The sequence below is a fragment of the Mirounga leonina genome, unplaced genomic scaffold (genome assembly GCF_011800145.1).
Source record: "Mirounga leonina isolate KUSES-001 unplaced genomic scaffold, KU_Mleo_1.0 Mir_151, whole genome shotgun sequence".
NCBI classification, from domain to species: domain Eukaryota; kingdom Metazoa; phylum Chordata; class Mammalia; order Carnivora; family Phocidae; genus Mirounga; species Mirounga leonina.
The window spans coordinates 64,364,731-64,378,585 of NW_023270377.1; the positions used below are offsets into that span (position 1 = coordinate 64,364,731).

The 13,855-nt window shown below is 34.6% G+C and overlaps 1 protein-coding gene across 5 annotated transcripts in view; it reads left to right on the top strand.

Moving 5' to 3' along the window:
* LOC118012372 (sodium channel protein type 1 subunit alpha) overlaps positions 1-13,855 on the top strand; it is a 153,413-nt gene that overhangs the window by 75,551 nt on the left and 64,007 nt on the right. For all 5 annotated transcript variants that reach the window (XM_035007848.1, XM_035007849.1, XM_035007852.1 and 2 more), the window contains 8 exons: positions 1,616-1,734; positions 3,833-3,922; positions 5,530-5,658; positions 7,507-7,598; positions 8,493-8,762; positions 11,980-12,043; positions 12,556-12,697; positions 13,353-13,559. In XM_035007848.1, coding sequence (XP_034863739.1) covers positions 1,616-1,734; positions 3,833-3,922; positions 5,530-5,658; positions 7,507-7,598; positions 8,493-8,762; positions 11,980-12,043; positions 12,556-12,697; positions 13,353-13,559 — 1,113 coding nt within the window. The remainder of the gene's footprint in view (positions 1-1,615; positions 1,735-3,832; positions 3,923-5,529; positions 5,659-7,506; positions 7,599-8,492; positions 8,763-11,979; positions 12,044-12,555; positions 12,698-13,352; positions 13,560-13,855) is intronic.

A 13,855-nucleotide genomic window follows, 5' to 3' on the forward strand; every position in this document is an offset into this window, starting at 1 on the left:
ACCTTCGCCTATCCTTCTAGATTTTCTTCTGCTGGCTGACATAGTTGAACATTTACTAGTATATAAAATTCTTGGGGTCATGTCTCTTTGTTTTCCCTGTAAACTGTAGCACAGAGCTTTGCAAATACTGTGCTAAACAGTTCATAACCATCTTTTGCACTGAAGTTTAATTAAATTAATATTTGGACCTGAACTAGTTCCATGATACTTTCCAGGTGTTTGCCATGCTCATACATATTAACAGCTTATCATATAGGAGCTCAATAAATGTTACTTGAGTTTAATAACTATTTATGAAGTGGTAAGTGACAAAGCTGACCACCATCTAATGTATGAAAAGTTATACAAATGTATCCTTAAAGTGATATTTCATATATAGAATCTCCTTTCTGAGTCAGTCAAAACGCTGTTTTGAAATTTGTTCTGAGATACATGATTATTCATACGTTAAAATGTTTCATGAGTTTTCTATAGCCATGGGCTCTAAAGAGAAGGCTATTTCAAGCTCGATGCTATTTCTCAGCCTTTTTCCTCCACTACCAATTTTGAACTTTTTCTTTGGTATTGAAGTGACTTCGTGCAGTAAATATTATCCTGAGGAGTTGTGATAATGAAATTTTTATTGAACTAATTAGATTCAAAAGATGCTAAGGTACTTCACTATAATAAGCCATCCAATACATTCTTTTAAAAAGTCAATGCTAAACTACACATTTAGAATTCAGTTAAGATGGTAAATTTTATGTTACATGATTATTAGTAAATGCCTTAAGAAACACAGAGTCAGAATCGTTCATTATATGTTATTTATGTTACTGTATGTTGCTACTTTATTTTTTGTCTGCACACTGCTAATTGCTTTTAAATATATCTAATTTTTGGAATGTGATTCCATTCGCATTCACGGATCCTAGGTTCTTTGGGGGCTTTGAGCTTTTCCTCTGTGCTAAAAAAGCACTACATGAGATAAGCAGTCAATTGGGATTAGAATTCAATGTGTCAGCTAACTCAGAAATCCCAATACAGAATTTAGCACTCCTGGTCAACAGATACTCTCCAGGGAGCTTGGCTTCCAAAAATCAATTATTGGATTGTGTCTCTCTAACTCAAGAGCGGGTTTGATGGAGGCTGTTTTTATTTCCTATTACCCATGGAGTGATGATATTTATTTTAAAGAATAAGGGGTTAAAAAATAATTTCAAAAAATGTGTTAGTTCTATTGAATGTCTACAGGACTAATTTTCAAGATATCTGAATTGGGAAGGCTGAAATCACTATAAAAGGAATGTAGTGTCTTAAGAGTCTTAGGATGAAATGAAATATGCACCCATTTAAGATTCTCACTTAACTCAGATGTTTAAAATATTAAGACAATAAATAAATTCTCTTGGCTAAATACCTTATGTATGATAAAATTGCAGGTAAGTATCAGGTACAAGGTAAGTGACACCCTTGGATGTCCTCTCTAGTTAGAGATCCAGTGACAGCTTGTCTGCATGGTGCACATTAGAAGTCACAACATTGGAATAGTTCATTCTGACAAATAACAGAAGTAGGCAATAGAGTTTAAATGGTTTATACTTTTATACTTCTATGTTGTGTTCCTATCTTACAGACTTTTATAGTATTGAATAAAGGGAAGGCCATCTTCCGGTTCAGTGCCACCTCTGCCCTGTACATTTTAACTCCCTTCAATCCTCTTAGGAAAATAGCTATTAAGATTTTGGTACATTCATATCCTTTTCAAGTGATCAATGTTAACTATTGGTGTGTAAAATCTGTAAGTGCTTTGTAGCTAAATATAAAATTGGCTTGGGAAATGTCCATACTCTATGGCTTTTATCACTCATTTTGTATCTTCTTTTGTCATATAAGCCTTATTCTTACAGTTTATTAGTCACATAGATATCACTGAAGTTTATAAAATCTTTAATATTATATACATATATCTTTCAAATATATATTATACATCACTCTAACATTTCATATATAGATATATATATCTTCCTAAAAAATACTTGTATGTATTGAGTCTTACAAATCTAGTGTTAGGTGGCTATATTTATCCTTACCATCTTTGTACAAAGTTTGTGACGATCTAGAATTTGCAGTGAATAATGATATAATAACAGAGAAATCTATTTCCAGAGCCAAGTTTAGACGTATCTATTATATAAAGCTTTTTAGTGTACCTTAGAATAAACCTTTAAGTATATTTTCTATGGGAGAATGTCAGGGGGCTTTGGCCAATACTTAGTTAATTCTTGAACTTTCCTAATGAAATCCGTGAGGAAATACTGCAATATTGGCTGAATTTCAAATTTAAGTCATTGAATTATGACTCTGTCATGGAAAACTGATTGCTTACTAAAGACTCTGGAAGTTAATGAAAGAAGCTGAGATTATATTTCCAAATGGTCTTTAGAGATTTGACTTTGAGATTTCCATTGGTGTTAAAAACGGACTCCAACTAAATTAATCTATTCATATTCATTGGCAAAAAAACCTTTTATTTCTGATTATGTCTCATTTGATGGCTTTGGTGATAATAAATATAAAAATACTGTTGTAATTTTCATAAACACATACTACCTGATTTTTTTTAAAAAAGATTCTAAATCTGAAAAGGCCATTCTATTTTTAACCTGATAGCAAGTGATTCTTTAGTGGTATAAATATAATGTTATTAATATTAAAAGATTCAAAACATAAAAATTATATGTTCAAGGTTTTTACATTCGTGGAGGTTACCTTATTCTAGTTTGTACTCCTAGTGCCATCATGTGGTCATTTGATGAAAACTTCCTTTTCAGTTATGGAAAATTTTTGTTTTGGCAGTAAACTGTAGTGGAAAGAATATTGGATATGAAGGCAGGAAACTTGTGTTCTACTCCTCAGCCAAGTTATCTAATTTCTCTAGAGCTTAGGTCTTATTTCTCTGATTTCTGAAATATAGTGATTAGACTAGGTGTTTGTCAAGGTCCCTTTCAGCTCCATAATTCTGTTATGTTTAGTCATTTGTTTGAGCTAACACTTGGATCGTATCTACTAACATTTAGGCCTGCGCCAACTACCCTACCCATTTTAACTCATGTAATCTGCACCTCAAACTGACAAGGTCTATACTTGATGAGCTACACTGTAGGAAAGTCAGTGGAGACATAAGATTCCATGGCAAGTGACTTGCCCAAGATCACTTTTATGTTGAATTTTAATTACATTCATATCACTTTAAGTCCTGGCCTTCTGGAATTTTCACTTTTACTCACATTCAGTATGGCTGCACTTGAACAAATCAGTCAAAATAGAGCAATCCCACACTCAGCACCATGCTGTACTTTGACTACATATTTTTTAGTGTATCAAACTTATTCTATAGCATGTATTTAAGAAATTACAATATTGCATGTATGTGCCTTCCTTCCCAATTTACTATTTTAGTCACCTGAATTAGTTCAAATTCAGATTAGTTCAAATCAGTTTTCTCTGCTCAAAATCTGTGCCACTCCAGATTGCACAGTTTGCCCACTAAAGTTCTCTGGGAAGTAAAGATATTGGTTCAATAATAGTATCAAAAGCAACATTTTATACTCAAATAAAGCTTTCTCATACATTATCTCACTTCATCTATACAACTGCTCTCTGAGGGTGATATTATTGCCCACATTTTACAGATGACAAAACTGAAATTTAAAGAAATTAGATAATTGCCCACAAGTGTATGAGTCACTGCATCCTGACTAAACTCCAGTTTGAGCTTCCAATGTTAGTTTTATATAATATAGTACACGGATTTGGATTTTCTTTTGTGTGTTCCTTAACAATTGCCTACATTATTCAGCATGCTAATTATGTGCACTATTTTGACAAACTGTGTGTTTATGACAATGAGTAACCCTCCCGACTGGACAAAGAATGTAGAGTAAGTTCAACTTATGTTTAAACCACCTACTATGTGAGCGCGTGCGCGCGCGCGCGCGCGCGTGTGTGTGTGTGTGTACAGAGAACTACATAGATATAGAGACATATAGACATGTATATCTATATCTATGCACTTAGGATTTTGAAACTATGCCTCAGTGTACTTTCCAAGCAAAACGGAAGAGTATTTTTATTAAAGCCATTTCTAAGCACACATACAAAGCAGGAAGACAAATGACATTGGCCCTCGGGCCTGCTGGCATTAGATCTAATATCTGTCCTTCACCTATATTTGATGGTGATCAGAATCCCCTCACCCTTGGACACTCACCGTTTTTCCTTTAGGATCTATAGCGGCCAAAGCAAATGTGATGAAAGCAATGGCAGAAATGAACCAATATGGTAGATCTTGATTCCAGTTAAACTCCAGATGAAGTCAGCGAGTTCAGAGTTTATCAGGGGCTATTACACAGGCCGTAAGAAGACCGTGTTAAGCCTCTTCAAGTTTTCATTGCCGTCGAGCACATCCACTTCATGTGAGGCCTCTGTCAGTTTCAAGCATTGTCATCAAAGAAATCACTGTGAAAAAAAAAATCCCCCAATTTGGGATTTTACAACTTGAAAATTCAATAAACTGAGGGCTAAACTAACTGAATTGAAAGTAACGGTAGTGTGTTTGGAAACTGGAAGCATTACTAACTGCACCAACGGCTCTGCTCTGGGTCACCTCTGAGGGCAGAGAGGCTGGATTTCTGTTACATGCTGCTGGGGAGGCTCACCCTGCCCAGGTTGTAACTGCTCTTGCCCTTTGGTTGCTGACCCTGAAAACAACCACCACGAGGGCATTCCCAAGAGCCCCTTCCCTTCCTGGACACTTCCAGGTTGGAGCCAATCAGAAACAAACAGATCCTACAGGAAATCATAAAATTTACATACAAAGAATACCTAAAGTATTGAAGTTAACATGTGAGGCCCATCCATCTTCAGTCCCCCTGGTTTCTGTGACTTTGATCTCTAACTTCTGAGTAGAAGGGTAAAACTTTGGAAACATCTAAATTTCTGAATTAGCCCAACATTTTATTCTAGGTTAAATTTTCACCTCTTATGACCCTAGAATTATCCTATTTTAATGTTAACAAAATCCCTTTTCCAAGTTAGTTAACTGTCTTATTTGTAGAAAGAGAAAACCACAATACTTGCTAACTTGTCAGTGTTCTCTCATTCATAAAACATGATTGAAATTAGCTTTTTACTTTCTAAAGGAAAATCATTTTATGCCTCTGCAATATTATTATCCATCATGTGAACGTACTGGGTAATTTTCAGGAGGTTCTATTCATTTATGTCAATACCAAGACATTTCAGACAATAGCTACATAGATTTTAAACAGCATGTATTTATTACTCTGCCTTTATGACACTTTAAAAACAACTCTTCATATCTTAGGGGTAAATTTAGGGGTATGTTTTATGTCCATGAAAATAACATCAACCTGCTTAGATTCCTTTTTTAATATTCCTCTATTCCAATGGAAGAGTGATAAGAAATTGATATGCTATAAAAGAAAATTATTGCTTTATCAGTTCTTTTTGGATACTTGCCTCCAGGTACACCTTCACAGGAATATATACTTTTGAATCACTTATAAAAATTATTGCAAGGGGCTTCTGTTTAGAAGACTTTACTTTCCTTCGGGACCCGTGGAACTGGCTCGACTTCACTGTCATTACATTTGCGTAAGTGCCTTTTTTGAAATTATAAGTAGAATACGGTTTGGCTTTCTATGCATGCTTATGTTTTTAAAAACTAAGCTTGCTTTAACTGAAAAATACCCTGGTGTGATTTATACATTTAAGCTCCTAATTAAATGGCATTTCACTTTGGCATACAACCTCTGCAGAGGGTTGAAGTTACAATTTCCACATGTAACATGTCAGCAAACCTCATACCTGCCACTTGTTCAACACACACACAACCGCCTCCCACATGCACACAATATGAAAGCACAGGTGTATTCATAATACATCTATGAAAATGACTTTCAGAAATTATAACCACAAACAACAGCCGGCTGCACAAATTTTCATTGACCTTACCTATATTATGTATTCTCTCTGTCTTCTTTTTTTTTAAGATTTTATTTATTTATTTTTTTGAGAGGGAGAGAGCGCAAGCAGAGGGAGGGGGAGGGACGAGTAGACTCCACGCTGAACACAGAGCCTAACTCATGGCTCCATCTCACAACCCTGGGATCATGACCTGAGAGGAAATCAAGAGTTGGATGCTTCACCGACTGAGCCACCCAGGCACCCCTCTTTCTGTCTTCTTTTATTAGTTTGGTAGAATAATGGAAAATAAGCATCTATGAGCATCAAAACCTTCTGACAGATAAAACTAATAGGAAAAAATAAGGTACTTAATATATTATGTATCTAATATAGTAAATTATTATTTCATCAGCAAATTGATTTTTAAGACTTGCGAGCAGACACATTCTCTGTCTCTTCCTATTCCTCACCTGATCCCATTTTTTTCTTCCTCTTTTCTTTCCCTCTGTGATTTTTTTTGTATCGTTCTTTACTCTCAACATAAACCTTCTTATCTTCATCTCCCATCCAGATACACTCAGTAATATGCACAATTTTTCTATCCATCTCCTTTTTTTTTTCTAGTGGTAAACTCCCCCAAGGAAGAAGAGACTCAGAAAAATAATTGAAGGCCATTCAGGAGTAGGTGAAATTAGTGTGGAGGAAGGTGGTCCACCTGCCCTCACCATTCCTTCAGGAGCTGATTTTCTTGGTCTCTTGTAGGCACAATGGAGTAGACAGGAGGAGAAGTAGGGCTGACATACTCAGGGCTCCAAATGCTGCCTGTCTCATCTTAGTTCCATAACTAGTTAGGATAAGCCAATTCTTCCCCATTCCTTCTGGCCACAGTTCAAAAGAAAGCATATTGGGACCATTGTTTTTTGAGACTAAAGTAGCAGTAATAGGAGGGACACCATTGAGCCCTCAAAAAATCTCGTTCTTACCTTGCCTAACTTTCACTTAGGAGTTGCACTAGAAAAATCTTTACATGTACAGATAGTCAGTAAGGCAATCTGCCTTTTCCTGCCTAAATTTCTCTTGGATGATTTCATACCTTTTTTTTTTTTCTAACTGAAACCCTCAAACTCTAGCCAAGAATTAGTTTCTATTTACTCAATTCTCCTTAGTTACACATGATGTTGATTATATTGCTTGCCAAAATAGCAACAGGATTATATACTTTATGAAGTTTACATCTTAAATTATGTAGGTTAAGAAAACAAAGTTATCATTTACAATCACCAAGAAGGTCTTTATAAAAGGCCCAAGAAAATAATATAAATCCTGCTTAAATCTTGAATAACTGATTTAATTCTACAGGTATGTAACAGAATTTGTAAGCTTAGGCAATTTTTCAGCTCTTTGAACTTTCAGTCTTGAGAGCTCTGAAAACTATTTCTGTAATTCCAGGTAAGAAACTGGTGTAAGATGATAGGCTCCTTGTATCTCCAACTTTTCTTGTGTATTATTGTGTTGTGTGTGAACTCCCTATTACAGATACGTGACAGAGTTTGTGGACCTGGGCAATGTCTCAGCACTAAGAACATTCAGAGTTCTCCGAGCACTGAAAACAATTTCAGTCATTCCAGGTGAGAGCTAGGTTAAAAAATGGGGCTGACCCATGATTTTCAGTGACAGTTTCTTTGCTTGGCAGCATTACAGAAAATCAGGAATCATAATAAAGTAATCAAAATCAAAATCAAAATCGAGTGCTTTATAGGAAATAATTTGTATTATTTGGACATAAGTTTTTATATTTTTCCGCTTTTTATCGGCGTAGGAGTTTAATAGTGTTTTTCATGAGATACTGAAATATACAGTCTGTGTGTGATTTGTATTTAGAGATGCCATGTTTTGTTTTCTTTTTCTCCATGTCAGTTGTACCAGGGATTTGGTCCCTATTGAATGTACTAATTTGTAATTTTTTGTTCATTGTAGGTGTTGATGATGATGTATAGACAATGTAAATCCTAATATTGTTTTAAAAGAAAGGAAATAAGATAATGAAGAATAGCATGAGTCTTCATAGAGGATTTATTATCTTGAAGTGTAGTTATACCCCAAAGCACCTCCAGAATTATAGCAAAACTTTTCCTACTTATAAATAGGCATTTAAAAATATGTATTCAGGTAATTTGCTATAAAACTGATAACTGACCCTAATGAAAGTAGAGGGTGAATTTCATTAGCAAAAAGGAGAAATAGAAGAGCCTTTTCTTAATATAGGCTTCATGAAGACCGTGAACCTCCCATTATTTTCTCCCAACATAACGGGATATGATCTTCATTTCATTGTTTGGATCATTATGTTTCTAGAGCTTATCCCCTTAGCACTTTGGCCTACCATGAAGTGTTGCTTTTCCACTAGCATTACAATTATTTTCAGACTTATGCATGGAATCTATGTTTTCAAGAAAATCGTATGAGGCTTTTGTTATTTCTGACCTTCTAAGTCTTCATAGTCATAGCCTTCTTTCTTTAAGGCCTGAAGACCATTGTGGGGGCCCTGATCCAGTCCGTGAAGAAGCTTTCTGATGTCATGATCCTGACTGTGTTCTGTCTGAGCGTGTTTGCCCTGATTGGGCTGCAGCTGTTCATGGGCAACCTGCGGAATAAATGTGTACAATGGCCTCCCACCAATGCTTCCCTGGAGGAACACAGTATAGAGAGGAATGTAACTATGAATTACAATGGCACGCTTGTCAATGAAACTCACTTTGAGTTTGACTGGAAATCATATATTCAAGATACAAGTAAGAATTTTTGTTATGTAAATTTATTTTTTCATTGTTGATTTGCCTTCCACCAAGGTATGGAAAATTTTCTCAAAATCATTGCATAATAGGTTGTGATCTCTTAATCACCATATCAATGGTTTGCGTATACACTTAATTATTTTACTGATAACTGTTCTAATTTTGATTCCTAAATGCCATTTTCTGTCGTATCATTATATGGGAGGCTGAAAAATTCAGCTGCAAAGAAAGTAAGTAAAATTTTCTCTTTTATGTAGTTTTAGTATTTGCCAGTGGCAATGTTTCAAAAGCAGAGACAGAACATAATTCATGGGGAAAGGGACTGTCTTTTTTAAAGAAAAGTATTAAATATATAAAACTTAGTCTTTAGATGGGCTTGTATCTTTATTATTTTAAGATGATGAGTAATACTTAGGAAAAAAAATCAAAGAAAAAACCTTAGTGACTGGTTGTGTAGAACAAATAGGATTAGTCATAAAAAATTACTGGTAGCTGGATAATTCTTAAAGTCATGATATAATTTAAAAAAATCTAATCAGTGTCTTTTTATAGTTGGAGATCTAGAAAATATCTTGGATGATACAGATTAATTCTTTCATGACATTAGTGATATGCCAACAAATAATTTGCAAATAGTTGCAAATCTCTAGATTAAGAAAAATACATGTCAAAGCAATACATGAAATGTCCCTTATTCACTTCATATGATGCCAATAAGTCTACTGCTGTCACCAACTCCCTGAAATCTGCTATTGTTTTTTTCTCTTCATCTAAAATCAAGGAACTGACTATGAGGATGTCACTTAGGGTTTGTTCTCTCTAGTGAAAATGTGCTGGACTCTATTTCTCTTAGAGTCAAAGTAAAAGAAATCCTAAATATCTGAGGCATTTTCAGCTCTATAAATTTGTATTTATCATTTTGCCTAACAATATTCCATCTGTTGAAAAGATTATTTTAAATCAAATGCAAATATAAATAAAATGGTTTGTCTTTGAAAGTAATAGAAAATTAAATTTATTAAAATTAAAGATAGGGATGCCTGGGTGGCTCAGTCCATTAGGCGGCTGCCTTCAGCTCGGGTCATGGTCCCAGGGTCCTGGGATCGAGCCCCATGTCCAGCTCTCTGCTCAGCTGGGAGCCTGCTTCTCCCTCTCCCTCTGCCCTTCTTGTGCTCTCTTTGCCTCTCTCTCTCAAATAAATAAATAAAATCTTAAAAAAAAAGTTAAAGATAAACTTTATGACTGAAAGTTGTATTTTCTTCAGATTAAGTTTCTAGATCATTGACTTTAATGGATAAAACTTCATTTATAAACACCTGATATCAAAAATTCATCCAGAAACTATCATATTCCTTTCACTTTCATTTTAATTGAAAAGTTAAGAAATACTATCTAAATTTTCTTGTCTATGTTCAAAGAAGTAAAGACATCAGCAGTGGAAGTATTTCCCATTATGTATGTATTTTTGTATCCTCTATAAAACTATGCATAGAATAAATTTTGAATAAATTTCTCTGAAAATTTAACATCTAGAAAATATTTCTTTTTATAAAATCCAAAAATTTTTCTTCTTAAAACTTGAATATAGGGATACCTGAGTGGCTCAGTCTGTTAAGCATCTGCCTTTGGCTCAGGTCATGATACCAAGGTCCTGGGATCGAGTCCCACATAGGGCTCCTTGCTCAGCGAGAAGCCTGCTTCTCCTTCTGCCTGCCACTCCCCCTACTTGTGCACTCACTCTCTCTCTCTCTCCCACCCCAACAAATAAATAAATAAAATATTTAAAAAAAACAAAACAAAAAACTTGATTATTTAAATGCCATGATCTCATCCATTTTTATAGCTGTGTAATATTTCGTGTGTGTGTGTGTGCCACATCTTCCTTATCCATTCTTCTATTGATGGACATTTAGGTTGCTTCCATATCTTGGCTATTGCAAATAATGCTGCAATAAACATAGGGATACATATATCTTTTCAAATTAGTGTTTTCATTTTCTTTGGGTAAATAATAGTGGAATTAGAGGGTATTATTTCACTAGGCAGTGAAATACGTCAGATGGAGGAAGACAAATACCATCTGATTTCACTCATAAATGAAATCTAAAAAAATATGATAACAAATGAATAAGTAAACAAAAAACAGATTCAGACCTGTAAATACAGAGAATAAACTGATGGTTGCTAGAGGGATGGGAGTGGGAGGTTGGCCAAAATGGGTGAAAGGGAGGGGGAGACACAGGCTTCCAGTTACAGAGTGAATAAGTCACAGGAATAAAAGGCATAGCATTAGGAATATGTCAATGATATTGTAATAACAATGTGTCAGGGCAGAATGTAGTTATACTTGTGAACATAGCATAATATATAAACTTGTGGAATCATTATGTTGTACACCTGAAACTAATGTAACATTGTCAACTTAAATTTTTAAAATGATGATTTAATTCGATACATTTCTCATTTTGTCATCATTTTACTTATTTATTCAATAAACTTTATTGAAAGGCTGCTGAGCCCCAATAATAGTAATAGAGAAGTAACTAATGATTAGACTTTCTTTCAAGGAGTAACAATATTTGTAAACAAATAATTACAATATAGGACAATGAGTACAATAATAATGGAAGTAGCTACCTATTCTGGTAACACAGTGAGAAAGGTTCTTAATTTTGCCATTCTTTAGTGGGTAGGAAGTAGAGAATATGAAAGAACAATTCACAAAAGAAGTGTCATTTCAACTTGATACCAAAACAATCTAAGGAATTTGTCAGAGAAAAAAAGCTTTGAGACAATATCATATTCACTTCTAGTAATTATTTTAGCTTTACTATTCAATATTTTTCATTTCATTTCTTTTAGTAGTTGACATGATTTATGCATCTTTTGCTATAAACTGCCTATGATATATTCTGGAAGTTGGTAGAATGTAAGCTATAATTAACTGTTAAACATTTATAAATAGTGTTTAAATATACAGAAGAAGGAAAAAATACAATCCCTTTATTTTCAAATGTGTGGCCCTTTGGAAGAACAAAGGAATTGCTGTCATGCTTATCTATTTTTACAGCATGAAATTTTTATTTTTCACAAGGTTGGTGGGAAAAACACTGATATCTTTTAAATTTTTCTGCTAGCACCTGTGATTATCACTAATTTTATATTGCATTTGTAATGCAAATGCTCATCATTTGGCTTTCTTTTTTCTAACCAGGATATCATTATTTTCTGGAGGGTGTTTTGGATGCACTACTATGTGGAAATAGCTCTGATGCAGGGTAAGCCAATAATTTGTGTGTGCTTGTGTATGTGTATACTTTATTAATACTTATTTGCTATAATTAAGGTTACTTCTAAGGTGAGGGCTTATTTAAAGATTAGGCAAGTTTTTATGTTTCATAGGACAAAGAATAATACTTTTGCCTTAATGCTGTGTTCCTTAGGATAGATAGTACATGTGAGCTAGAAGATAACTCTAGAAGCTTCATTGTAGGGAAAATGAGCTAGAGTATGCTAAAATGCTAATTATTAACAGAAAATAGTTTTGTAAAATATTATTTAAAATGGTAGGCAATATTTTAAAGATGGCATCAAGAGGCTAGTAAAACTATGTTATGTCAAAAGCTGGGAAATGTATGTTACTTACTTATCATGCTTCTATCCCTTGAGGTAACTTCTATCCCTTGAAATAACCACTTTTCCTGGGTAGAAAATGTTATAAGTATAGCATGCTATCAGAATAAAAAGTCAGCAGAACTTCTTGTAATACTTTCTTTTGTCCCTTTTATAGTCAATGTCCAGAAGGATATGTGTGTGTGAAAGCTGGTAGAAATCCTAATTATGGCTATACAAGCTTTGATACCTTCAGTTGGGCTTTTTTGTCTCTGTTTCGACTGATGACTCAGGACTTCTGGGAAAATCTGTATCAACTGGTGAGAATCTGGAGACATACATACCGCATTTACATAGACGCGTATAAGAAAACCATCTTCATTGTGAAATCCAAATCACAGCATAATATAGTAGAAGGAACAGAACTTGAAATTAGGAGATTTGAGTTCCTTTATCCTATTGATTATAACACACAGTAAGCGTAGTGATGACAGGGCTAGTGATTCTCTCTCATTTCCCTTTGGCCCAAAACCTATTTTCCACCCTTCCCAGACACAGGTCTTCTCAAGTAGAAGGTCCATCTTCCCCTCCGCCCCATCTGCCCCTCAAGTATTATTCCTCAGGTGGCAGGTGATGAAAATCAGTAAGCAGACATAGAAAGATAACTGTGATGTCTTCCTTGACTTTTATCACAGGCTCAGCTCTTTGATGGAATCTCGATGGTATTTTATTTGATTCCGTTTTATTCTTGGTGAGTCCAAGAATTCCCTCCTAGAGATCAAAATGTGAATGCATGAGTTAGGGGAAAAGGAAGAAGAAGAGGATAAAGAAGCAGTCAAGGAGGTAGAAAGGGGTGTGACCATCATAATTATTATTTATGTCGGAGTCCTACATGACGCACAAGTAAGTTGAAAATTGAAGTCACTAGTTAGTGAAGTGATATTGAAAAAATAATTTTAATGTTCTTATTGTCAGACATTACGTGCTGCTGGAAAAACATACATGATCTTTTTTGTGCTGGTCATTTTCTTGGGCTCATTCTATCTGATAAATTTGATCCTGGCTGTGGTGGCCATGGCCTATGAGGAACAGAATCAGGCCACCTTGGAAGAGGCAGAACAGAAAGAGGCTGAATTTCAGCAGATGCTTGAACAGCTTAAAAAGCAACAGGAGACAGCTCAGGTAAATTCACCAAATCAAATATGTCCCGTCTCATGGTACTATTCTTTTTTATTGTTTTGGTTGTTACAAAACTACCAGAGAGAAAGTGAGAGACAGATAATTGTTTGACTCTACTTAATAGAAGCTGGTAGTATGGTGGATTAGAAATGATTTCTACATATTGATCATCTATAGATCATTTAGTTTGATTTTTCTAAGATGTCTACAATATCGACCACAGTGGAACTCTCTCATGCCTTTTTTTAAATATTTGTTGGTATAATTCTTTTATTTATTTATTTATTTATTTATTTTAT